At 40.8% G+C, this 26,292-nt stretch overlaps 2 protein-coding genes across 3 annotated transcripts in view; one reads left to right on the top strand and one right to left on the bottom strand.

The window, feature by feature from the left end:
- Positions 1-13,697, bottom strand: part of PAK1 (p21 (RAC1) activated kinase 1) — a 98,929-nt gene extending 85,232 nt beyond the window's left edge. The window contains exon 1 of the mRNA XM_077174109.1: positions 13,562-13,697. The gene's annotated coding sequence lies outside the window, so the exon portion shown is untranslated. The remainder of the gene's footprint in view (positions 1-13,561) is intronic.
- AQP11 (aquaporin 11) lies at positions 13,668-25,802 on the top strand. Of its 2 annotated transcripts, XR_013180992.1 has the most exons (4): positions 13,668-14,262; positions 18,370-18,486; positions 24,410-24,733; positions 24,835-25,802. XR_013180992.1 is itself a non-coding variant. In XM_054654967.2 (3 exons), exons 1-3 carry the CDS (start codon positions 13,668-13,670, stop codon positions 24,460-24,462), a joined length of 765 nt encoding a protein of 254 aa, XP_054510942.1. In that variant the 3' UTR covers positions 24,463-25,802. The 2 variants fall into 2 exon arrangements, 1 of the variants encoding a protein (XP_054510942.1); XM_054654967.2 differs by having other exon boundaries at positions 24,410-25,802.
- The last annotated feature ends 490 nt before the right edge of the window (positions 25,803-26,292 follow it).

Here is a 26,292-nt window from a genome sequence, read left to right as displayed (position 1 = left end):
GGCACTTGCCCAGGACTTACCAGCAGACCATGTCAAGCACACAGTCACATACAATTTTATACATCCAAATAAGCCAAAAACCTCCGTGCACAGCCTACACACATGCAGTGTGTGTAGCTGTCAGTAGACAGCTGCTAGTTGTCAACCCAGACAGAGCTTGGCAAAACCAGAGTGGGGCTCACCCCTTTTGCTGTTTACCTGCATATTTTCCATGAGTCTTTCCTTCATGACCTGTTAGTTTAACATAGAAAATATGGCACAAAACAACCAGTTTAACGGGCTCACAGGATGCAATCATGCAAAATCCCAAATAAGTAGGAAACTTTGACCTCACCTGTTTATGTCACCTTTCTTGCCCTAATCCTCACTTTCGCCCGTTTAGCTCAGTTATCTTTGTGGCAACACACCAACTACTTCACTGAAGTTTCAAGAGATCCCATTTTCCTTGTCAAAAATCAGTTATTTCACAAAATAAAGATACTCTTGTTGTGATACTATCTATTTTGGTTAACTCCTTTTACTTCTTACCTGATCTCCACTTGTTTCTAAATTCTCCAGATTTGTTGTCAAGCCTCTGCTTCCATCAAGGCCAGATTAGTTCTCCTGAGAGGCTTACAGGCTAAGCTGCTGTTTGCTGGTTGCTCTGCAAGATGGCCAATGAAGAAATAGCACACTTGAGACCTCTGCTCCACAGAGATTTGGGCTTTCTTTAAACTAATTTTCCTTTTTGCTTGCAATGCAATTCCAAAGAAAGTATTATATAGCAATGAAGTCATAATGTCAAAGTGTTATTTACACTTTGATTGCAAGGGAACTGTTTTGTTAGCTATGCCCACTATTTTTGTTTGCTGTGGTGTCACCTTCTGTGGCAGAGAGGGACGTCATTAGGAACATCTACACCAGCACTTCTCCCTTGTCTAACAAAGTAATCATACAAAGTGTGATCGCTGGTACTTACTGCAGATCAAGAGAAGGCAGCTGATGAAACCGATGTTTGTCTGAGCACATGAGATGACTTTTCTTATTATTCCAATTGGAATGGAAAGTTTTGATCCTGCAGTTCATCTACATGCCTGCAATCTGAGCCAAATTGTCCTGTCAGTCACACATTTGTCACACAGTCCTTCCAGGTGTAAGTCTACAGACTTCCATACAATCAAATCACAACGTATTTAGCCTACTGTTATCTGTTTTTCCTTTTCACCAAATCTTTTATCCAGGCTTCTAGGATGCTGCAGAAAGCAAAGCGTATCACAAAACCTCCCTGTATTAAACATACCAAATAAGTTTAAAGAAGAAAGGTGAGACACAGCTGCCAAAGAATGCACCGACCTCCAAGAGAGACCTAAAGAAAGCTGTAGCAGAACGATGGCTGGCATCCACAGGGACTGAGCTCCTCAGACAAGTTCCCTGACCTGAGAAAGCCCAATTCCCACAGCTCAGTCAGAGGGGACTGCTAGATGAAGAGCAAGACAGACGGACTGTCCCTGACAGCCTGCCTGCCTGCCTAAGGCAAGGAGTGACACTCACCGAAGCATTTTCAAGGGAGACATTTCTACCTGGTTCATGTGCTACAAAACTAAGCAGCTTATCTAATACTGTAAGAAATGCATGGAAGCCAGAAACTTTCACAGTCACTACTGCACGCCCAAGTCACTTTGAGCTCTGTGGGAAGGAAAAGAAGAATGGATGTCTTCAAAACCACAAGCACTTACAACGAAACAAAATTACAATCTCTATTGTTTGTTAACAGCACTCAGCCTGCAACATTCAGCTGGGGAGCTCTAAGCAGTGAGGCTTAAGGATTTTAAAACGTTTTATAGTACAAATTATTACTAACCATCTTTATCAGCACAGAATTTAGACTTCTACGGTGGTAACAAAGGACAGAAGAGATTATGCAAAGAGAACATATCTCCAGTTCGAAAAAGCACACAGTCTAAATAGACAAATCAGGGACTACACGCTGCTATTTGTGCTCCCAGCTCCAAAGCTCATACATCTCAATTTTTCAAATGTAGTCCAAGACAGTAGTGACTGAAAAATCTGGGCTTCTGACAGCTATTCCGTCTTGTGACTGCAAAGCCTTGGAATCCTTGCCTAGGGCTTCCAGGCTCTACCTCCATACAAACAATACACAATGTTAATTAAACGCACAAAAAGGAGGCTGAAAGAACACTCCTGAAATTTGCAAATCTAAGCATTTGAAGGCATCAAAATGCCAAAGTGAACGTCAGCTGCACCACCTTAATTATTGCCCTTTGACTATATTCCTTATGGTGAATTTTAATTACCTGAGTTGGTGCTGTTATTCCACAGGTCCCAGCTTCCTCATTTGGTTCAAAAAAGAACACTCGCTCAAGAGGAGATTGATGTCATTTGTCTTTAGGCACCAAGTTTATGCAATCTGAGTCTTAAGTAAGCTGAGTCTTCTTTGGAAATACAGAGCTTACCACAATGAATTTACAAAACCATAATTTAGATATCTCATAGATATGTCAGTAATCCACCTTTTAAAGCAACAGCAGCTCAATTCCTTTTTTCCCCCCAGTTTCTTGCATGTTCCAAAGTCTTATTCACTGTAAGCTGGCCAAAACTGAAGAGGGAAAATATTACTTTATTGTATAATTTTCTCTGATTTTCATCATGATAGAACCTCGGCATTTCTTTCTTATTTTTATAATATCCTAGAAGATGGAGGAGTTAATCTCTCCAGTCCTATAGGGAACATCTCTTGCTCAGTCTCAGTTTCTCACTTCCCATACATCCTGTCATTTCTGTTTTGTTGGTCCAATATATTTGTCCCCACACACATCAAACTGTTTAGGTAAATCTCTCTCTACTCCCCCACAGCCAATCCAACACCTTCATAAGGCCAGTCCTAGTTTCCTGTTTATGTCCCCTCTCTCCCATCATCTCACCCAGCCTCTGTCATTCTCCCACCCACTGTTTTATTTTACTGTTGAAGTTTAGCACAACTCCCCAGAACATGAAAAGTGAGATTCTTTTTTGAAGGCTCCTGACTTGGCCAAATTTAGGTCAATTTTCACAGGCACAAGAAGTGCAGACCTGACACACAGCCCATCCTCTTGCCAAACAAATAAAAAAGAAAGAAACAACCCGAAATCCAACAAACAACAAAAAAACTACACCACAAAAGCATCTGGGCTTCTAAGATATTTTAACACCAAAAAACAACTTATTCCTCTCTTTTCATACTGGGAAATGACTAAATATCTCTGAAATTTCAGGGAGAGGTAGGGATGAGTCAGCCCAAAACAGACCCCTGGCTGAAAAGCATTAGAGTTAATTAAAACTAAATAGTCTCAAACAGAGGCCCCATTACAAGTCATTAAAGGAAATAGATTATATTTTTGCAAGTTATGCTTTTTTGTGGTCTCCATATGAGCTGTGATTACCCTGGTAAGATATCAGTCACATTTCTGAAGAAATTTGCAGTTATGGTCTACTGACTCTTAATATCAGTTCAGTAGATTTATCTCAAATTGTAAACATGGAGGGAATTAGGTTTTCACACATTCTTATTAAATGCTTCACCCAATGGTATCCATGCAGCAAATTATTATGTTTTGAATATGTTTTGTTTTAAATGCATTGCATCCTTTAGCATACAAAAGGCTACCTTTCTTTTTCTCCATACTCCCTTTTCATTAGAAGCAGTAGAATTCAATTTCCATGTAGCATTACCACATCTAGTTCCCTGGCTCATCGTAAGTGTGTGTCTTGAAATCTTTAGCATTGATTATCCTTGTTATTGGTGGATTACCAGTTGGAGATTATGGGATTGTCTGGAGTGAGCACATTTGCAAACATTGATGCAGAATCCTACATAACCAAGATTTCTTTTAAGCCCTAGCTCATTAAGAAAGGCTCAGGCTTTGTCTTTTTAAGGTACATTTACTTTTGAAAGTAAACATGTCTTTCTCACTTTCCTGACCTTCAGTTTCAGTTTTGCTCTTATATGCAAGTCAGTTTTCCCCTGTGTGATTTGGGTCCAACTTCACTTTTCAGAGTTTGGGCTGAAGAATCTCCTGAGAGCAGACTTGGAGAGACATTGCATTACTGAAATCGTCTGTTTGATCCTCCGCTCAATTAAAACTCCTCTTCCTGTTTATATTTATTGTTTAGACAAACTGTGCAGGGTCAGTGGTGCTCTGGCACAGCCTAATGAACCCTGATGTAACTGCTAACTTGACTTTGGCTTTTCTTTAAGATTACTTCCCAGGTTTCTTGGAGGTTGTTGTATTTTAGCAAGGAGAAGTACTACTGACAGTAAATGAGCCCGCACATTTTTCAGCTGTGATTCTCAGAACATAACTGATAACATGACTGGAAAGGAATCCTTGAATCATGAATTTGTGTTCTCTGCTACTACAAGCATGGGAATCAGAGCTGAAAATAAATGTGTTTGGTTTCTGGCTTAGCAATGATTGCCTACTTCACATTTCACACATCTTTCCATTTGTTCTTGTGTCAATATTGTTTTTTACATTGAACAGGTCATCTTTCTGTGGAGCTTTAGCTTCTTCCAGGTATTCTGAAACAGCAACAAAAGACATTTCAAGATTTCATTTGCCTTCATCTAGGCACATCTTACAGCTGGTCCACAGTACACTGGTAGCTGGCAACTGAATCCAGATGTTTTACCTCTACTCTTTCTGCAAATCTCCTGTCTTCTATCAGATTTTTTTCCTTAGTCCCCAGTACATGACCATATGACTTCTATTACTCCAGTCCTCAAGGTTATGCAGGCTTCCTACATGATGTTCCAATTCTTCTTTGTTTTGATTTTGTCTTCCAATTTTATGTCATTGCTAAATTTAATTAGTAAATTTTCTCTTGCCTGAAAATTAGCCCTGAAAATATTGTTAATTTATTGCTTTTATAGGTTTTTGTTTGTATTGTATCACTGTTCTCTTGACATGCCTATAAAAACATTTCTCTTTATGAGATCTAAGTGGTTATCTAAGCAGTTAGCAGAGTTGTTACTTTTTCTATAAACTTTAAAAGTGTAGTTTTTCATGGTTACTTGGCCCCTAGGTGGACTGGGAAATTGTTATGGCACTTCACTCAAATTCCTTGATAATATGGTAACTAAAACTATTTCATTTGTTAAGTTCAGAAATGTTATCTACTGAGAAGAAAGGCATCTGTTCATGGTTCTCAGGACTATTTTTCCCTAAGAATTCTGGAAACTCATTTCAGTCACATATTGAATTGTTTTTTGAAATCCTGCAGACTAGAAATCAAAGAAGGTGGGAGAAAATGAGTGTTTATAACAAAAGCTTCAATTCTGGGAAACCAGTGGCATTACAGAAAATTAGTAGTTGTCTGTGGTTATGCACTGGCTGAACCTGACCCCAGGTGACATGGAAGTTCAGGCTTGAGAGACTTCAATGTGGCACCCTTCAACAGGTCAAAACTCATAGAAAGGTAGAATAACTGAGAAGCAGCAGGCTTAACACAGTACTTGTTTCTAAGATCTTCTGTCTCAGTGTTACCCTTCAAGTAACATCTTATTATCTGTCTTGAAGTATGATGTCTAACATCTTACTGAGGAAAAAGGGTCTCTTGATAATCAGTGTCCTCATCTCACCTCATTAAAACTTTCAAAGCTCCATTTGATTCAGATTGGGCCCAGCATGTCCACAGCAAATAGCAAAGCCATTGCTCAATTTTTAGGCCCAGAACACTTGAGTAGGAGCAGTTGAAGATAAAGAAAACCCAGCAAAATCATAGCCAGTCCCCTGAGCAAGATTGTGTGCTCTACACACGGGAAATCTGTTACACTTTCTGGTGTCACAGTTCTTGGGTTTACCAATAACTGGTGGCTGGAGGGAGTATCTGTCAAGAGTGCCAATACTTTGATTTTGTGATTAAGGTTAAAACCTGGTAGTCAGGAGGCTCCACATAATCCACAGCCTTCCTGTCATCTCAGCCAAGGCATTTAAAAATCTGTTGATTTACTACCCAGTAAAATGAGCAATGTTTCACTGCATCTTGTAATAGTGCTGTGAAACACACTTTTTAATGCTCATGTAATATTCCGGTATCACTGTTGTTTCTAATTAATTGTATTACATGAGGGATAGAGATCCCATCTGAGATGTGACTGCATGCCACTTGGCAATGATGATCCATACACCCAAGTGTTGACAGTGACAGTTGACAAGTAGAAGGCTGCAGACAGGCTCAGCTGGATTCAAAACAAGTCCACAACACATGGTTATGCAATAAGCATTAGACTGCACATCTCTTGACTAGCATGCATGCTTTGCAACCAGATGACCTCATCTCTCACAAATGAGTTATGATTTCTTTATGGAAGGAATACCACTCAATGCTTCTTCTTATGCTGCAAAAAAATTACATGGATTTAAATATAAAATATAAGCAAACAAAATAATCCCCCATAGAAAAAAATACTATATCTGCTTGAGTGAATTGAAAGAAACCCAGTTGTGTTAATAAGGCTTTGATCTTATTAAACTTTCAAAGCAATTATGTGAATGCAATGATAAACAGGCATGAGATGTCTCCTAGTACTAGAAGCAACAACTTCACTAGTCACTCACTCAAAATGATCTGCCTGTCTGACACTGAAGTTCTCCTTTGCTTCAGCTTCATGGCATCAGGAGCAGACAATGAACAAACACACCTTATCAAAAGCAATTCCAACAAAGACAAGCTTACAAAATGCTCTGTCTGAAGGAAACCACAATGGACATGGGCATGGTACAGCTCAAGGTGAAGGTGCAAACACAAAAACAGGCATATATCAGTCATGCTCCTTTTCCACAGTTCCACAATCTTTCCTTTGGCACAGAGGCAGACAACATCAGAGCCAACTGCAAGTTGTGATTGTTCCCTTTATATCTGGTTCTCCAATCACCTTTGGTCAAGCTTGCTACTGTAGCTGTCTGGTTCAAATCCTTCTAAGATGGGCTGCCTCCTTCTCTCAAAATCTTTCATCACCTGTTCATAAAGAAAAGCAGAGCTCCCTTTTGCTTTCTGAACTACTGCTATTGTACTTTCAAGGCTGTAAGCAACACATGAGTCATTATCAGTAACAATTGAGAGAGGGAGAACAAAAGAGCTCCCTTCTATCCCACAAAGAAACTTCTGGCACGCTTGCTAACACCTTTTTTGATAAATGCTTTCATACATGTCGAGGGAATGTGATGTCTGATTAGTGGTCCAGAAGGACGCTTGGCAGGTGTGCACCAACATCATACAGAGAGATGATTTACACTTGAATACACAGTTTACCTACAATCAAACTCAAATCCAAGGTGCTTTGGTAACAAGTGCAAAAGGGAGCACTACTAGCACAGGCCTTCCTGCTCATACAATACAGTGAATGCCACTCACAACCCAGATACTTAAAGGAGAAAGACAAAACTGAGTGTGAACCAGGTTGAAAAGTTTCCAAAGAGTGTAAAGACAGAGTGTTGAAAAGACTGCTGCGTTTCAAGCCTCTAACCCAGCCTTGCAAACACAAAGACATACTAAATATATTTCAGTGCTACATGAGACAATATAGTCCCTAGTAACTGTATTGGTACAAAAATATTCATTGGAGCTACTCTAAATCACAGTGGTAATTTATTTGTTGGTTTTCATGGTACTTCATAGAGAGAAAGCTAAGTATTAGTGAGAGCAAGCACAATTCAGAAATGGATCTTTCTTTACAAGTTCAGTAGAACATTGTGCTTTGCACTTACACATTTCTTTTTCCTGGAAAAAAACACAGGTAAAAAGAAAACAAAACAATATTTTTTGTTGATCTATGATACTATGCATATTAAACAGCAGCAGAGATTTAAGTTGGTTCTTTTGGAAATTGTAGTCCTAAACATACTTGAAAATTAGTCATTTCAGCTCAGGGCCTTCTACTGTTTTTTCAGCATTTACAGTTCTTAAAATATGGTTCTATGTAACCTCATATAATCAAGTAAAGTATGTTCATAAGTAACTTAAAAATTCTTTTAAAGTTGGGTGTAGCAGACATATTGAGACAACAAGCATTCACTTGATGGACTCCCCGTTCAATACAGGACCTTGTTTTAAGGCAAGCAGTTTGATTCTGGAACAAGCTTCAAACAGATGGAAAGCAACATGATGGGAACAAAAAATGAAGGACTGCACACTGTGCAATTTTGTTAGCAAGTGTCACTTCACTGTCATGAATAGGCTATGGCAGCTAACAGCAACACTTAAGAAATGCAAAGCTAAGCATCATTTTTGTATTACATAATCCAGAAGAGGGGTTGGAAAAAACAAACAAAAAAAGAGAAATGGCCTTGAAAAACAAGAGCATCTAAAATGTGAAGCTTCTTCTCTACCTTTAGCTTTTTAAACTTTTATCTTTTTTGATTAGAGTGGATTTAGTGGGCCTTTAGTGATCTTGTTACCTCAGAGATTATGAACATCAGGTGGTTTAGTGATTTCCTGTGTCCATGATTCACCTCATAAAATAACATTGCTTTTTATACTTAGAGGGGAAAAAAAAAAAAGTCCTTCCCATCAAAGCAAATAGCATGATTAGAAAACAAAAATCAGTGGTCTACTAACTCAGTGCTAGAGGTGCAAGGTGGCCAGTCATGACCACAGAGCAAATAAACCTTCTGGCCATTTTGTATGAGGCAGTAACCTTTGGGGGCAGAGTAGGGGAACAGATGGAAGCAAGGTCCCTTCAGTTCCTGGTGTCTAAACCAAACAGGGTTTGCAAAAACAGATTTTCAGTCCAGTGGCCAGGCCTAGTCACTGTGATTATACACACATTAGTAAATTAAACAAGTCTGGGACTAGTCTCTGCCCCTGAGGCCAACTGGCACAGGGGATCCAATGTCCAGTCTATGAAAGCCCCAAAAAGTCTGTGAAAGCACAGTCTGCCTATTTGTAATGTATCCCCTAACCCACACCCTGGAATATTTTGGGATACTGCTCATTGGCCGAGACTAAAACCATGTAAGGATTATGAGAATCAGTAGACAGAGCTGAGTTCAGTGCTCAGGAACATCCCTGGTGCTGTTTAATTTGCTGGTATCAGCAGAGCTTTAAAAAGAGTCTCTACAATTCCCACACTTTGATCTGTGCCAATGCCCTCACCAAGTCCTCATGGCAAGAGCCCTCACAGGCAGTGGCATTTCTTGCCCTGAAATCAAAGAGTCCTGGGTGTATTGTCTAAGAGCTCAGACTCCTGTGCACTGAGCAAATCCCCTGCTGCTGTGATCCCTGGCTCTTCCCTACTGCCCATGCACCAGGATCTCTCTCTGCACACCAGAGCTGCCCTCTGGTGCAAATCCTGCCTCTGGCATCCAACTGCTGTGAAATGTAGCCAGAAAGGGGAAATGTCCCAAACCTCCACAGCTGCTTGCTAAGAAAAGCTGTGCTGAAGCTGTGCCTGAGCTTGCCAGGGCCTGCTCAACAAGGATTTTCTGTTTGGAAGCACTATGACTACTTTTACTTTCTGTATTTCCAAGGCACCTTTAAATGTCAGACTAATTTTGGGGGAAACCAGCTGAACCACAAGAGAGAAAACAGGGCACACAGATTCCCTGGTATATTGTTACCTGAACTACAGATTCAGCTCCTCTGCAATTATTCCTTAATGTTAATGTGGATGGAAGTGTTTGCCAGCATTTTCCAGCATGATAATGCCCAATTTCACCCCTGCAAAACCCACCCAAGAATTCTTGGCATGTTGATACCCTCTGAATGACTCAGCCTGCCATAGAAAAAGGAAGTAGATGAGGGAATTTTAGGAAGGAAAGGGGCTGAAACCATACACACAGCTAGGAATAGTTAACTGCATACAGAAAAAGCAGGAAATACAAGGGCTTGGGCAAAGAAGGAAAGTAGGAATACAGACAAATAGCCAGGAAAATACAAAGACTTATTTGCATGGAAGGGAACATGGAGAAAAGAATGTAGAGGGATTCTGAAATGAGGGGAAAAGAAAATGGGACAAATCAGACCAAAGGGAAATTATATATGTCCTGGTACAGAGCAGGCAGGAGCATGAGAGAATCTTGTTCAGGGAGGAGAGAGCATACACAAGGACAACCTGGAATGAGACTGAGCCACCAATGCCACCAAGAAGAAGAAACTGATGAGCCTAATTAATTTAGTACCAAAACCTGTATGTTGTAAAGTGAATTTTAAGAGACATTTCAGGCTTGAACACTCAGTTTTACAAATTACAAAATTAAGGGTTTGAACTTATACATACGGGATCTAGTATTCTCATCTCCTTGTGGCAAAATACAAAATAAAGCTCCTACAGGAGCGCTCCAAGAACAATTGTTTGGAATGGCACTACCCTCTAGTGGTCAAAAAATCCAGTTATATGTACACCAGGAAGTAACATATTCACAGCTGGCCGTACAGATAACTAAAAGGTACAATCAATTCCAATCCACACTCCAATAATCCACCTCAAGACCGTGCTGTTAAATCAAACATCTTATTAGTCTGTTTTAAAATGAAAATTCATGACTGATCATCTGCACAAGTATCTGTCCAGGGCTCTAAAAGAGACCGGGCCTTTTTTCTTCCAGATCACATCTACAGAACATCATTGATGGGAAAAACAGTTGTTTCAATGCATAGTTTTCATGGAGGTGCTTTGAGACTATGTGAAGACTTAACGCAGTTCTGTCTCCTGCCTTGCCTCAGGTTTTTTTGACATCTAATCTTGTGCAAACAGTAAAAGCCAAATACTAACTGCTCTGTCATTTTCTCCTTTCCTCTCTTTATATCATCACTGTTCAACTACTGTGTTTCCCCTCTCCTGTTAAAAACAACCCTATTTCTCAAAGCCTTCCAAACACTCTTTTATCACCAGACTTCTTAAGCCCAGATGTCTCAAGGGTCCTACACTACTGGAAATGAGGAAGAGCTTGTCATGTCACTCCCTTCTAGGGAAACAATTGTGTATGTTTCAACTGATCATTTTGGTAGGTTGACCTTGAATTAAAGGCAGGCTATTGTTGCTTGGAAGTAATAGATTTGTGTATTGCCTCCTTGCGGACCTTGATTGGGCAAAAGTCATTCCTGCAAGGTCTGATACACTGTCATTGATGCCACCTTGTGGCAAAAGTACTGGATATTGGAATTCTGGAAAAACATTCAGCATTTGCCCCTCCTTGCAGGTGCATTGAATAGCAGCACAGTGGTTACTGCTGCTTGCAGTGCTTCAGTTTTAGAGTTCATAAAATCAGTATTTGGACACTCCTAAAAACATATCATCGGTCTGTAAAAGAGAGGAGGAAAAATAGGAAGAAGCACCACAAAATAGATTTATTTTTATTAGGGTGAAAACTAAATCAGTATAACCAATGTCACGTGGCACAACCATTCATGTGCTCAGAGCTTGGACATTTTTTTCTCTTTTCCCACCAGAAAAACACAGTGGCAAGAGGTACAACCCATTCCAAATACTGTAAAATAGCACTGCAGGGAGAGACTGAAGGAAAATTCAGCCCCAGCCTAACAGGACAGGAAGGATTTCCCAGTTATCTCATGCTGGGCTCACCCTTCTCAGTTACCAGGCCCAAAGAATTATCCTAAAGGAGCCCAAGCCTATTTTTCCAGGACAGTCCTGATGCCATTTGGGCCCTGCTATGAATGCCAACATTACCACATTCAGCAGAATGAGGCTGATGCCTATTTTTAGCATTGCTTCCACTGGAGAAGCCTGGGAATCAGCACCTGCTTCCTCCGGGCACTCTGTCAAACACCCTTCTCCCAGCAAGTGAGTGGGAGGAAGAGGCTGAATCAATCTGTGCACCTGCGGTTTGCACCACCAGGTGCCCAAAAACACTGGAAAGAAACCCCTCTGATTACAAAATGTGGTGAATGTAAAAATTTTCTTAAGAAAGGATGTTCCTTAATGTTTGATCTTTGTATATTTCAAGCCTGATCAACAAAAAAAGGAGGTTTTATCCATGAAACAGAGCAGCCAACAAGCTCTAAGTGATGTCCAGGTGTTAGAAACACAAATTAATTGTCAGTAGAATTGCCTTGTAAAGGTTTAGAGCTTAATGTGTTTCCATGACCTCAGACCTAGGGGGAGCTTGGGAAGAAGGATGTACTGCTGATAGTGGACACAACGCAGAATTTACGGGCCACAAGGCCATTTAGCAGAACTCACAAGATAAGGAAGATAAGGAAGAAACTAATAAAGACAACTCAGCAACTGTGCTGAATCAGCTCCAGCTGGGTAAAAGGTAATTTTGGCAGGGCGAGATCCCGACCACCAGCTCATACACCCCTGACCCAAGAAACACACCGACTCCAAAAAGATAAACACTGAGCATGCAGATTAATTAGCATGAGAAGTGAGAGAATCATTAACCAATAGAAGACAGAGTACTAATTAATAAGAGAACTATGCAACTTGTAGTCGGTGAACAAATCTTATGAGGAGTGGCTGAAGGCACTGGAGGTGCTTAGCCTGGAGAAGAGGAGGTTCAGGGGGGACCTTATTTCTCCACAGCTCCCTGAAAGAGCACTGCAGCCAGGTAGGTGTCGGTCTCTTTTTCCAGGTAACAAGTGAGAGGATAAGAGGCCATAGGCTTTAGCTGTGTCAAGGGAAGTTTAGGCTGGACATCAGGAAGAATTTCTTCACAGAAGGGGTAATTAGACATTGGAATGGGCTGCCCAGGGAGGTGGTGGAGTCACCGTTCCTGAAGGTGTCTAAGGAAAGACTGGATGTGGCACTCAGTGCCATGGTTTATTGACATAGTGGTGTTCGGTCACAGGTTGGACTTCGTGTCATGCTAGAGGTTTTTTCTAACCTTATTGTTTCTTTGATTCTGTAATTCCTGTGTGTGCTACAATGTATAAATAGTAAAAAAAGTTTTGATAGTTGGCGTGCTCCTTTTGCTGAACACCACCGAGCACGCAGGCTTGCGCAACTCCAAATAAATAACCAATGTCTCTCTCTCGAGCTCGCTGCAAACCGCGGGGCGAGGGACGTGGACGTGGATCCCCGCGGGCAGCCGGGGCCGTGGCCGGGGCCGGCCCGAGCCCCGCCGGGCTCCCCCTGCCCGCCCGGCCGCTCCCTCAGCGCCCCGCGCGCCCCGCCCGCATGCGCGCTGCGCAGCGCCCGCCGGAGGGGGCGGCGCGGCCGAGCCCGTACCCGGCTCCGCGCTGGAGCTGGAGCCGCTCCGCAGCCAGGGACACACCGCAACGCCGATCCCGCCGGGAAAATCGGCTCCCCTCCCGTTCCCCCGCGGCCGGGAGCCCAGGCCCTCCGTCGGCTCCCTGTCCTCCGGCAGGCTGAGGGGACAGGGGAGCTCGTCCCGCGGCGGAGGGGCTGAGGGGGGAGCAGAGCCCCCTTGCCCCCGCTCCCCTCCCCGTGCTTTCCCACCGCCGGGAGAGAGCTTCCCTGTCCTAAGCGGAGAGAGCTTCCCTGTCCTAAGCCGTGCCCTGGCAGGAAGCGGGATCCCCCTGCCCTCACCCCTGCCCTTTGCTCCGCCGAGCGGAGGGTGAGTCAGGCTCCTGGCAGGTGCCAGCAGAAGCTGGTTTCTACCTCCAAGGGAAAGCGGGGGCATTTTCCCTCTCTCTCCTGCTTTCTTTCTCCCCGCAGGTGGTGGGGCTGGACCTTCGGCGAGCCCTCGGGCCTGTGAAGCTCCGGCATGGCTGTCGGTGGGGTCGGGAGCTCCCTGCTGCTGATGTCCGGCGTCGTGGTGACCGTGGGGCTGTGCCGGAGGCTGGCCCGGCGCCGGCTGCGCTCCCGCCCGCACCTCTTCGCTTTCCTTGTGGAGATGTTCAGCACCTTCCAGATTTGCGCCTGCACGAACGAGCTCAGCCTGCTCGGCAACGTGGAGCCGAAGCCGCACACCGCCCTCACCCTCACCTACGGCTTCACCGTCCTGCACGGCCTGAGCCTCGCCGGCAGCACATGCAATCCCTGCGGGACCCTGCAGCCCATGTGGGGCGGCGGGACCTCGCTCAGGATGGGGGGACTCAAGATCGCCGCTCAGTTCGTGGCTGCAGTGCTCGCCAGAGTGTTCATGCACTTTATCTGGAGTCTGGAGATGGCAGAGCCACATCTTGGAGCACTCTCACAGGGCTGCAGCAGCCCCATGCAGACTACAGAGATGCAGGCGTTCTGCATAGAACTGCTCTTTTCTGTCGTTTTCCAGCTGGCCGTCCTGCAAGCCGAAAGCGTTAATCCCAAATACAGAGTCCATTTAATTGCTCTTCTCATCACCATGCTCGTGTATGCAGGTTAGTCTTTTTACTTTCTCTTCTTCTGTTCCTGCAATAAAGCTGTAACGGAAGGGGTTCTTACTGTTTTCTTAGAAGTGTTAAGATGCAAAATGCTTTTTCTTAAATTACACTTTTCTTGATGATTTTTTTTTTGTGTCGTCCTACGTATGCAAAGTTCATTTGGTGTTTATATAAAGTATGCCTGGTTGCATTCCAGGCAAGTATGGGGTTAAGAATGAAATGAGTTATGCAGTTAGAGTGATGTCAGGTCTGCAAGTACATATGGTTAAGTGTTAAAATATCTCAGTGAAGGATTGTTTCATAATCCAACTATTTATACAGCATGAGAGATTTCATACTATGTGCTCTGATTAGTAAGTGACATTGGGAGAGCACCGCTGGCTGCATCGGGAGAAAGTGCTGATTGTGCAACACCAGGGTACAGACTGGTAGGTAATATGGAAGCTCTGTATTTAAATAATGCATAATTTATATCAGTGTTTATTTAACTACTTCCTTAAATCATAAGTGGGAATGGTTATTTGTGGAATGCATACAGAAATAATACCTTATGAGACCAAATGCAAAAAAAAAGGGAAAAAATAGGTGCCTGTTTTATTAGAGCCTTCCTTGTCTGTAATGCCATGTGAATCCATATAGGTAGCCTTTCCTATCTGATTGTCACCTCGTGCTTTCCAGAGCTGAGATGCTGTCACCTGTGCATCCCCTCTGGACCAATGGGAAGGGAGAAGTGAGGGGAGTCAGTCTGAACTTCTTTCTTCTGTTCTGTTCTGGACTGTTGATGTTCCCTCTTGTCCCCACTGTAGTGACAAGAGTTGTTAGGTCACTTAAGGACTGACTGCCCTGCTGGGAGTCCTTTTCCTACTGGCAAGGAGATTGTGTAGCTTGGAGAAGTGAAAGAGATGATTACAGAACTCTTGCTGTTGCTGCTGCCCCCACCACAGAAAAAGTCATCTAGGGAATCACCAAATCTCTTTGAGAGAGGGAGATCACTTCTCTTACCTGCAAACATCCAGGATGTTGTTGATGCCTTGTCCTAAAGGCTTAGCTGTATTAATGCTATTTAACATAATAGCATCCAGAACAGTGTACAGTCACATTTTTAGATGTAGTAATGTAAAAATCTTTACTCATTATCTTTAGCTGAGATTAGCTAATACCTAAAAGATGAAAGTCGTTGGGGAATTTTGAAAATTAACTTAGCAATTTAAACTACTTTCTAAAAGCAGAAGTAGGGTGTCAGTGCATTTGAGGACATTAAATATATTTCTGAGTTGCTTGGTGGAAGTGTAGCCAAATATCCTCCTCCCTCTTCTACAAGCATAGAAATCTGGATTCCTGATTCCTAGCATTCTTCTCCTGCTTAGCGAACAGTCATATAAAATAATACGTGTCACACTGCCTTTGTTTTAGCTAATTCATACAAAGAATTCACTCCCAGTGTCATTGGCCAGGTTCCTATCTTCTCCTAGCAGGAGAAGGCCAAGTGTGCCACGTGAAGGCTGAGTGTACCAAGTGCCCTTCTGTGCCATAAACTTGGCCTTGTTGGGACTCCCCGGTGCAATCGATCTGCACGTACTTCTAGGAAACCTCAGGCCTCTTTTGCATCACGTGCACAACACCCTGTGCTACCTGGACATTTTTCTTTGCATTTCTTTTAAACTACAATCTGCTTGTCTACTATAAAAATATACAGGTATTGAGATCCTGTCGTGGCTGGGGCGGTAATGAGGCGCCTGGTAAGTGGCCATGGATGATGCCTGCTGCACATATCCCATATATCCTGTGGATGACATGGCATAGCCGCAGCCATGTCTGTCCCACCTCTGCTGCTTACATGCAGTAGGGAGAGTCACTTACAAATCCAGTGTCACAAATAGTGGCCTCCAGCACAGTGGGTTCTCATCTGCAGGCTGAGAAGACAAACAGATGCATAATTTAGCTGGTCTGGATCATTCTCAGGAAATCTTCTGCACCTCGTAGTTTACTGTTTATAGACCTGCCATGCACCTTACTCCAACAAATAACATCAGGTTATACAGTATTTTCAAAATCACAAGCTGTTACTTTAATTTTTCTTATGCTTTTTCATATTTAAAAATATTTATATTTTTTTTTACATTTTATCCTACACAAACCAAATTTTTATAGTATTACATACTGTACACAGAAGCTCCCATACTGCTTCACTCTGTTTTCTACTAAATAAAGGCCAAAAAAAGAACATTATGTCTTTACATATTACCCTTAATAATGATTCATTAGCTAAGAATGCAGACCATATACAAATGGTAAAGAATATTTTTGTATAATTCCTTTGGGAAAGTACTTATTTAGGTGTTAAAAAATACACCTTTTGAGAGCTTTTTCATTTACAGGCAGCATTACAGTTAGGTCAGAATCATATGAAATTGGTTAGATTTTTCTGAACCTAACATATCAGGGTACAAACGACATACATATTTTTAATTCTGAGTTTCTTCCCAATTTTGGCCTTTAATAAAGGCAAAAACATAAAAATACTTTCTCAGGCACTGTGTGGCATTACTTCCCCTTTTAAAGTTTTTATGCACACCCCATCAAAGAGATTACACTTCTTCTGCCATAAAACAATTTGTCTTTTCTGTTACACAGACTGAGGTGCTAAATGAATAATTTTAAGTAAGGTTATAGTGGTGCCCCTGGCCTATGGTTGATATTCCAGTAGTTATTAGTAATGAATATTGAAGAAATACAGCAGTTAAAACTCTGTCTAATGCTTAATATTTATCAACTGCATCCTGAGAGTGAAGTTGTGCTTTCAATTGTACATTTATGGATAGAACAGCAGAAGCAGTGGAGTGATAAACAGATTAAAGCAAAGTAAATTATTGTAGCTGGGCTTCCTGGCAACCGTGGACATTGCTAATATGTCAGTGTGCAGAAAAACAGACTGCACAGTAAATCTGACTTGTTCTTGAGAACAAGTGCAAAACCACAGTAAACTGAGTAGGCAAACAAAGATTAAGATTTTCCTTAACTGTAGTAATAGTGAAAGAAATAATAAGGAGAATATGGAAAGAGAAATACCGAAAAAGAGTGACAAAGACCTTACTGAAACTTTGGATAAATGATTGCACAGTCATAGCAAATGAGGATTACAGCAGCAGGGTATTTGTACAAAGGGTAAGTTCAAAGCTCATACAAGCTTATTTGGGGAGGAGTCAAGAGTAAACTGTAAGGAATTATACAGATGCAATTATAGAATAGTTTATGGTAATAGGTTAATAGATAAAACAGGTAGGGGGTGGTTAGTAGCTAACAGTACAGGAATACAGGTAATTTAGCTATGAGTAATGCTTTTTCTGCAGCATTGCAATGAGAGGAACAACACATGTCAGAATTAAACACACTTAGCTCCAGGTTCATCTGCAGTGTAATTACAGTTTACTCCCCAGTGTAACGTGTTTGGATCTTGTTATTTAGGAAATGTTTAGGCAACTTCATTTACATCTGAAATCAGAGGCAAGGAAAGATGCTTGGCTTCCTTCTACAAGACAGTGGAGTGGCACTTGCTTTTGTTTTCTTTGAACAACATATAGAGTTTTTCCACAGTTTGTATACCATGTGAAAATCCTAACATTCTGTATATTGATATAATAATATTAGTATTCTTATAAGAAAGTATAGAGGTCAGCTTAGCAAGAACAATACTTGAAAGTTTTTTCTTTTATCTTGCATATGTGTTTCATGTGACACGAGGCTATAATGTAATGGCTTATGTAATTTCTGTCTCCTCCAAAATCATGATACAGAAATAGCTTCTAGTTTTATCAATAGAAACATTCAGCATTAGCCAGACCTATCTCTTTAAAGAATATTTGCTAGAAAGAGATAAAGGAAGTTATAGCTTACCCTTCATATGTTTTAAAGCCTTTGAGAAAACAGTTAAACTGTTTACTGAGTCGTCAGGTGAATAACTTCAGAAGAGTTTTACCTGTTCAAACTGTTTCTGCTAATTCATTTTATTGCAGGGTATAGATTTCTTGTAGTATCGTGCATTTGAATTTAAAGTAAGTATTTAAAAATATGGTTTGATGTAATGCTGTTTACATTTTATTGCAGGTGGAAATCTCACAGGAGCAATATTTAACCCAGCACTGGCATTTTCATTACATGCAGATTGTTTCTATGACAAATTTTTGAGTTACTCACTAGTATATTGGCTAGCACCATGCTTAGGTAAGTTCTTAATACTTCACGTGTTTGAGAAAGTGTTATTTAGTACTTGGTTCATAAATCAAGAAATAAGTGCTCTTTATTTGAGAGTGTTTGACTTTTGCATTAAATAAATCCAGAAAATAGTAAATTATAATGTATGTGTTGAAATCATTCAGAATTGTGGTTTCATTTTGCAAATGCAGGCTGTGTATTTTTAACATGTTTTAATTCTCTGTATAGAGTACCTGCAGCACTGTTTAGTGAATTATAGAATTATTTGGATTAGGGAGGTCATTTAAAGATCATATGGTCCTTACCTGAAAGTATGAGCATGATTAACTTCAAGAAGAGAAACATACTGGTTACCACACAGTGTCTGTCTTGTTTTGTGACAGTTTACGAAAACATGGGGATGATAAATTTTAGAAAAAAAAATGACCCACAGATATTGGGACAAGTGCCTTAAATATGCTTTCTCAATTACCACTTTTTTGATATCAAATATTTTATCCCCATAGTGTCTAAGCTTTGCAGTTCTCATTCTGTGTTTGTCCCCTAGTCACTGTTCGACATGGTCTGCTCTTAGTTTAAGAATAAGAAGTGTTAGCAACTAGGTTTTTCCTAACTTAAATTCTGGTTTTAATTTGGAAGCTATTGATTTTGACTTCTAGCTGTGTGCAGATGAAAATGGTCCATGTGATACTTACTTCATGCTGTTGTTTGTTTACAGTTGGTCCCTACAAATCTTGAGCTTTCTGCTTAGGGTATATAAAGAAGCAGTCTGCTAATACCAAATTCTTTCATGACTGTTAATCCTATTAGAAGGTAGAAGAGTGATGAAGGCAGAGCAGGATGTAAAATATACACAGGAAACACTGGAAAGGGATCCTGTTATGACCAAAAACTTCCTTTTCTTGAGTTCATGTCTGTGTGTGTTCTACTTGCCTTGACTCTTAGTCAGCCAAAAACAAAGACGGAAGTTTAAACCTAACTAAAATTCACTTAGATATAATCTTGTTGAATTAGATCTCTAAACAGGATGACTGAACAATAGAGTAAACTTGAGTAACAGAGTAACTGTCCAGTGAGTAATAAATGAAATGTCATAGGCACAGCTGATCAGCATTGCTCGGGTCCTGACAGACCACATAATATTTCTCAGCTTTAGCTTTCATTAACTGATTTCAACCTCATAACCATTTAAAGATTTCCCAGGTTGTAAGTATATGAGATTTAATCTTTTGGCAAGTGATTTAAAGAAACAGGAGGCATTCTGAAACCCCATGTCCTACTTACATGCCAAGATGTGTCCTGCAGAACAGCTTTGCAGCAAACCTCCAGGTGATTGAGAATCAACAGTTGTTAACTGAAATGGACCCATGACTTGAGGAACTTAAAATGTGGTTAGGGAGCAATGTTACCTTTCTAGGAAATTTCATAAACAGTGGCTTGTCATAAGTTAACATCTAGAATATACACACAAAATACATTGAATGCTGTCTCTTGATTTATGAGGGAAAGGAACTCCTCCAGACTGAGCAGTTTTAAAAAGTGAATACTCAGGACACCTCACTTCTTGCACAGTGTCACAACTGTAGCCAACATTTAGTGACAGATCTTAGGTCTGTGGATCATCTGAAGGACTGAGTAATCTATTGGTGATAAAAATATTTCATTACAGAATAAGGATGTTTCATGGATACATTTAAGAGACCTTATAAATCAAGAGTTCAAAACAAATAATAGTGTCTGAGGTACAAGTATAGAGAAGATTGCTGTATTTGAAAACTGAATTGATGAATACAGGAGTGCAGATCTACAAATTTTAACATGAAGTGAATTTTTTCTGACACTTTTTGAAAATAAGAAAATAATAGAAATAGCATTTTTTCTTTCACGATTGGACAAAATAATGAGGCATCTAAGAAAATGACCTGTTATGATGATAAATTCTTGTAGAAAGAACCTCTAAACAGAATCATGGAAGTAGATGATGAGGGAAGGGATATTTTAAATTCAATTGTAAAAATTACTTTCAGAATCCATTTGTCAGCAGAAATGCTGTTTAAGACTTCCTAGAAACTGGCAGAGTCACAATGTTATGCTAATCTGATGTCTTACTTCTTCCAGCATCAGTCTCTCAGATGGTTAAATTACTTTGTTCTTACTTTGGGAAATACTTTCAACAGGCTTTTTTTGTGTTTTGCTGTAATAACTACCTCACAGTAGTACCTTGGACTAACATATCATGAAACTTTAAATTCCCAGTGGAAAGTGCAATATATTCTCATTTATGGCCGTGGTAAAAATCCATAAGGGCAAGGATATGGAGAGCATTCAGAATACAACTGAATCCTGATCTGGCTGAAGCACATCGTAAACACTGTTCTTAGAAAGGACACTTGGAAGAAAAGGAAGATTGATTACCACTTTCACAAGACAAGGATGAAATGGAGGTTTTCTTTTAGGATAAACAAGTCTACTGGTGGTTTATGGTCTTTCAGGAATTTAATCTTGAAACTGTAGTTAATTACTCGTTTTTCAAAATGGCCTCACCAATGTTCTGGTGAAGGTGATTCTACAGCAGCATTAAACTCTGGATTCCTGCAATAAACATAATGCCAGCAAGTGTTTATAACTTAGCACAGGCAGGCCTAAGTTCTGCACTGTGAAGATAGACTCAGTAAGTACCAGTGGAACAAAGATGGTTTCTGTTTCACTGCCAAAGGAATTCATGTTAGTTGTCCAGGCGTGATTATACCATCAGTAATGATGGGGACTGTGCTAATGCTGCTCTTTCAGTACCAGGGAGATGGCAGCTATGAATGGAAGAGTTGGTGACAAGATAATCATGAGGCTGATAAAATGAAATGCTCTTTCCTGGACAGGTGCCAGCTTAGCATATCATAGAATTGTATTGTAGAGTGAGGGATGTTAAAGACCATCCAGTTCCAACTCCCCTGCTATGGGCAGCGACACCTTCCACTGGACCAAGATGCTCAAAGCCATCCAGCCTGGCCTAGCCTCCTGCTATATTTCTAACACTATAAAACCAGAATGAAGGCCTCCTTCTTTAGATCAGTTTTACTAGAAAGACTAATACTATTCCTTAGAAAATAAGTGCCACAACAGTCACTTAGCAGTAGATGTAAATGGAGGAGGGTAAGCAAGGGAGAAGGCAACAGGTGAGACTTTGACCCTTCTGCTCAGAGGAGAGGCTATTCTGAGGCTGCCAGCAAGTTCAGAACACTTAAGCAAAGAAACAAGAATTCCAAGTCTGTGTCTAGTGAAGTGTTCAGTATCTCAGGGACTTGGAAGCAAAGGTGGTTTTCAACAAACAACTGGAAACAAACTGCTCCTATTCCCAGACCCTGGTTCTCATAGGGGTTTTCAGCTCCACAGACATCATCTGACAGAGCAAAAACTCTTATGCAATGAGTGGATGTAATCCATGAAGTTCCTAGAAACTGTCAGTAATTATGTGTAATTCAAATCCTAAAGGGCCAGTGAGTGGTAATGCTGAACTTTACCTGCCTACCGAGAAAAATGGATCCCGAATGTGGCCACTTGGGTTGTAGTTCTCACAGGAGTTCAGGGTGCAGAGGAAGACTGGGAAGGTAAATAGCAGAGCTGTCCAGACTTTGGACTTCAAAACAAAATTCTGCTTATTTAGGGAATTGCTAAGTCAGTAGTAATTCCCTTGGAAACTGCTATAAATGGGAAAAGGTGATTTTTAGAAAAAGCTCATGAGAGCTCAGTAATAGATTTAGATGTGCAGAAGGAATCTGTCACATAGTGTTAGACTGGGAATTTGTACAAAAAGCTTTTCCCTGCTGGCTAGACAAAGAGCTTTCCTTCAACAAAGGAGAACATGTAAGAAGTTGAAACTGGGAAAGGCAGCAAAGGTGGAGTATAAGAGCTTTGCACAGACACTTGGAAACAAAGCCAGGAAGAGCTCAACTGGAATTAAGAGAAAGGACATGCAGAGTTACAAATCTACTAATCACAAAAAAGTCCAGAGAAAATGCAAGTCCATTGGTGGATGGGGGAGACAACCTAGAGAGGGATGGCATGGAAAAGGCTGAGGTACCACTCAGTGTTCCCAAGCAAAATTTGCTCCCAAATCTCTGTGTACATCAGTAAGGTTTTGGAAAAGAAGCAATAAATAGGGAACAATAAATGGGAACAACATACATGATTGTGAATGCATTGACTCTAGTGGGATTCACCTAGAAATGAAGGTAGAGTTGGCCAGTGTTGGAATTGTCCTTAATTTATGAGAAGTTGCAGCAGTTGGAGGAGGTTCCTGCCAATGGGCAATGTGCTAATACTATGCCTGCTTTTAAGGAGGAGGAGAGCAAAGCCAGGGAACTACAAGATAGTTGGTATCACTTCAGGCAGTGAGAGGACGGTGGAGTATCTAGTCTTGGAATCCATTTCCAACCATGAAGACAGCACAAAGATAAACACAGGAACAGTCAGCACAGACTTAGTGAGGGCAATCCATGCTTGACCAGCTTGGTGGCCTTCTGTAATGAATGCATTGGGAATGACAAAGGAGCAGGAATGCACTGTACCTGCACTTCAGTAAGGTTTATTGAGACCACCTCCCACGGCATTCTTGGTTCAAAGTGGGCTCCCACAAAAAGACTGTTAGATGGAATAAAGATTGGCTAAACCACTGACCTCAAACTGTCACAATCAATGGATTGACACCTGGCTGGTGGCCAATACCATGCAGAGTATGCTAGTGTGATTATTGCCTCCTTCTACTCAATGCCTGTGAGGTGACATCTGGAGCATGGGTGGTTTGGAGTCCCCAAGTTCAAGAGCAATGTGTCAAAAAACAGGATCCAGGCAGTGGAGGACCAGAGACAATGAAGGGCCTAGAGTACCTGATCTAAGGGGGAAGGCTGAGGGAACCAAACTGGTTTAGGCTGCAAGAATAAGATGAAAGCGTGTTTTAAGCACAGTCAAGCATTATTTCAAGAGAAGTTACAAGGGTAACAGAGATTAACCATTCTTTTTGGCAACAAGTAACAGCAAGGCCACGAACTGGGGCATGGGAAGTTCAGCTTAGATTCCAGGAAAGCATTCAGGAGGAAGGGTGCAGCAACACTGAAATTAGTTTCCTGAAGAAATGCTACAGTCTCCAGCACGGAGGTTTTTTTGGACTCAGCCAGAGTAAGTCTCACTGACCCATCCAGCATAGGCACTGAGTGGCAGACTGGACTAAACAGAATCCCTTTTAATAAGCTTTTTTTGTGATCTGAGAAGTTTCATAAATTCAAGCTTATGTGTGGGCAACACCCTCAAGCAGGATCCTCTTTTCCTCTGAAAGAATAATCTGATTTTTTTTTTTACTGAAGGAAATAAACTGTATCTGGATGCCCTTTGGACTCAGTGATCCTTATGGGTCCCTTCCAACTTGAGATAGAAGTTTCTTTATGAGAATTGTATACTATCTCTAACTAATATTTTTGCAGCTCCAGAATAAACTAAATCAGAATGATCTTCAAAAAAACACCCACTGTCCTACAGCCACTTGGCAGCACCTAAAAATGATGTGGTTATCAAAACAGGCATAGCTAACAATCTCAGGTGAGGGATGGAGGTTAAGCTGCTGGCTCAGTCATTTGTACATGCAGCCACAAAGAAAGCAGCCCTGACCAGGAACAGGAAGGTGCCCGTGGTGGATTCACCCAGTCAAACTCTCTGCCTTTGGCTTGGCTTGCACAGATCAAAGCATTAAGTGCACTAGGAAAAACAAGATTATTATCTCACAGGGAGCACTTGCATGGCCTGATGAAGCTTCCTTTGCAAAAGGTAACGCTGTATTGTGGTAGACTCAAATACTTGAACACAATGTTTGTTTTCCATACCAGTACTGTGTCCTTCTCAAATGCATTTAAATAAAAGTCCTTTCTGTAACCTCTCATTTCAGGTACAATACTTGTGGTTTTTATATGGGATGAAATCTTTCCTCGGAAATCTTGAGACATGAAATCCTGAAATTTGGGAGCACTACATTAAAAAATATTTTCAACATCTGCAGACATAAAGCTTTCAGAGAACTGCTGACAGACTTTCATGCCATCTTTATGCTGTATTTTCAGATTTCATGTTTGAAATATTTGACTTACCACTTTGTATTCAAATAATTATTTTGTAAATGAGAGTATTGGGATTTTGGGAATATCTGCCACCATTTTCAGTTAAGCCATATGAATGTGAAGGACTGTTAAAAAACAAATATGTCACTTTAGCCGTAAGTGCCATTTTCTGACCTTTATTAGCATGCAAAATTAATTTTAGAGAAATACCCTGTCCTTTCAAGGTTTGATTTTATTGGATTTCTTCCCACTGAAGGCACCTGCAAAAAGGGAGCTGAAGATTTCTTATACTGACATCATCATATTCCTGCTTGCCATATACCTACCTCTGAGAGGAAGAAAGGCTACACTACTCCCTAGAAGAATCTTCACAGCTCTGTTCTAGAGGCACCCTACACCAAAATTAAAGCCTGTATGACCAACATTCTTTTAATAATGATAATTTTAATACCTGAGTGCAGGTAAGTAACCCCTCACTTCCTACCAGGAAGTCTCTGTCACATCCTGTCCCACTGGAGATTGTTGAATGTTCACCTTGGTTGGAAAAAGCAGTAATAAAATACCATAAAATTCTGTAGACACACACATCAAATGGTATTTTAGGCAAAACCCTCAACTTTTTATCAGCAATTACTGCTGTCTCTTCACATAGGCACAGTATATAGGGAAGAATCATGCAGTACTCAATTTGTCCTTGCTTTTATGGAGCTCTTACCAACTTCTTTAAAAAAAAAGAAGAATCTGCAATGCAGAAGAATAAATAACAGAGATAAAAACTACAGGAAAACTACATACACAAGCATGCCCTTTATAGCCCCAGCTGAGGCAAACACCACTGATGGGTACTATCCTCTGAAACTCTGTTTCTAGCACAAGGTTTCTTCTTCTGGCTGTAGCTTAATTTTTAAAAATGCCAAAATATATTTCTCAAATTTAAGAGTAAATTCAGTTTTTCTTTTTATGGTTACTTCGTTTGAAAGGAGAGATGGTTAACAAATTCTACAATGATCTCAGTATCATGTCCTTCACCTCATCATCGAAGTCACCTTACAAACCATATTTTAAGAGAAAGGAAATCAGATGGGGGGTTTTTCACAGTAAATTGATGAAGTCTTTAACAGCTACTATTGTCAGCTATCTTTTTTGCAAGAGTTGGGGAAGTAAATATTTCCATGTAATTTCTTCCTTGTTGCAATAAAATCTTTTCTTGTTTTATTTTTCCAAGATATCTGTAAGATTATATTGCAAAATTAAATCAACTGTATGAACCTGCTTTACATACAAGAGTCCAATCCATGACCCTGTATTCAGTTATTAATAATAAAAACAATTAGCCTGCTAATATGCTGAAGAGAACTAGAACTGCTGAGTTATCATTCAGCAGCTCTTCAATTGCAGTGTGGATAGACCTACTAAAGGAAAATTCTCCTTGTTAAAACTCTCCATAGCAAGGACCATACACTGAGCCTGAAAAGATATGATCCTCTGAGAAAATACATATTTTTATATACCTTGTTCTGCTTCTAAAACAGATTCTTTTGGGGGTTTCTACCTTCCCTTTCTTGCTTTACTGCTTTTTATTCTTTTACCTCCTTTTAAAGTGATCCATACCTAATAACTTTTCCCCCCACTTTTTAACCTCATTTCTTATGGAAACAAGTCTTTCAAAATCTGAATTATTTGATGTCTCCTCTGAAGCCATGAAGCCCACAGG

Source organism: Agelaius phoeniceus, chromosome 2 (genome assembly GCF_051311805.1).
Source record: "Agelaius phoeniceus isolate bAgePho1 chromosome 2, bAgePho1.hap1, whole genome shotgun sequence".
Taxonomy (NCBI): domain Eukaryota; kingdom Metazoa; phylum Chordata; class Aves; order Passeriformes; family Icteridae; genus Agelaius; species Agelaius phoeniceus.
Note: the sequence above shows the minus strand (reverse complement) of the source record. Positions and strands in the feature narration are given on the sequence as shown.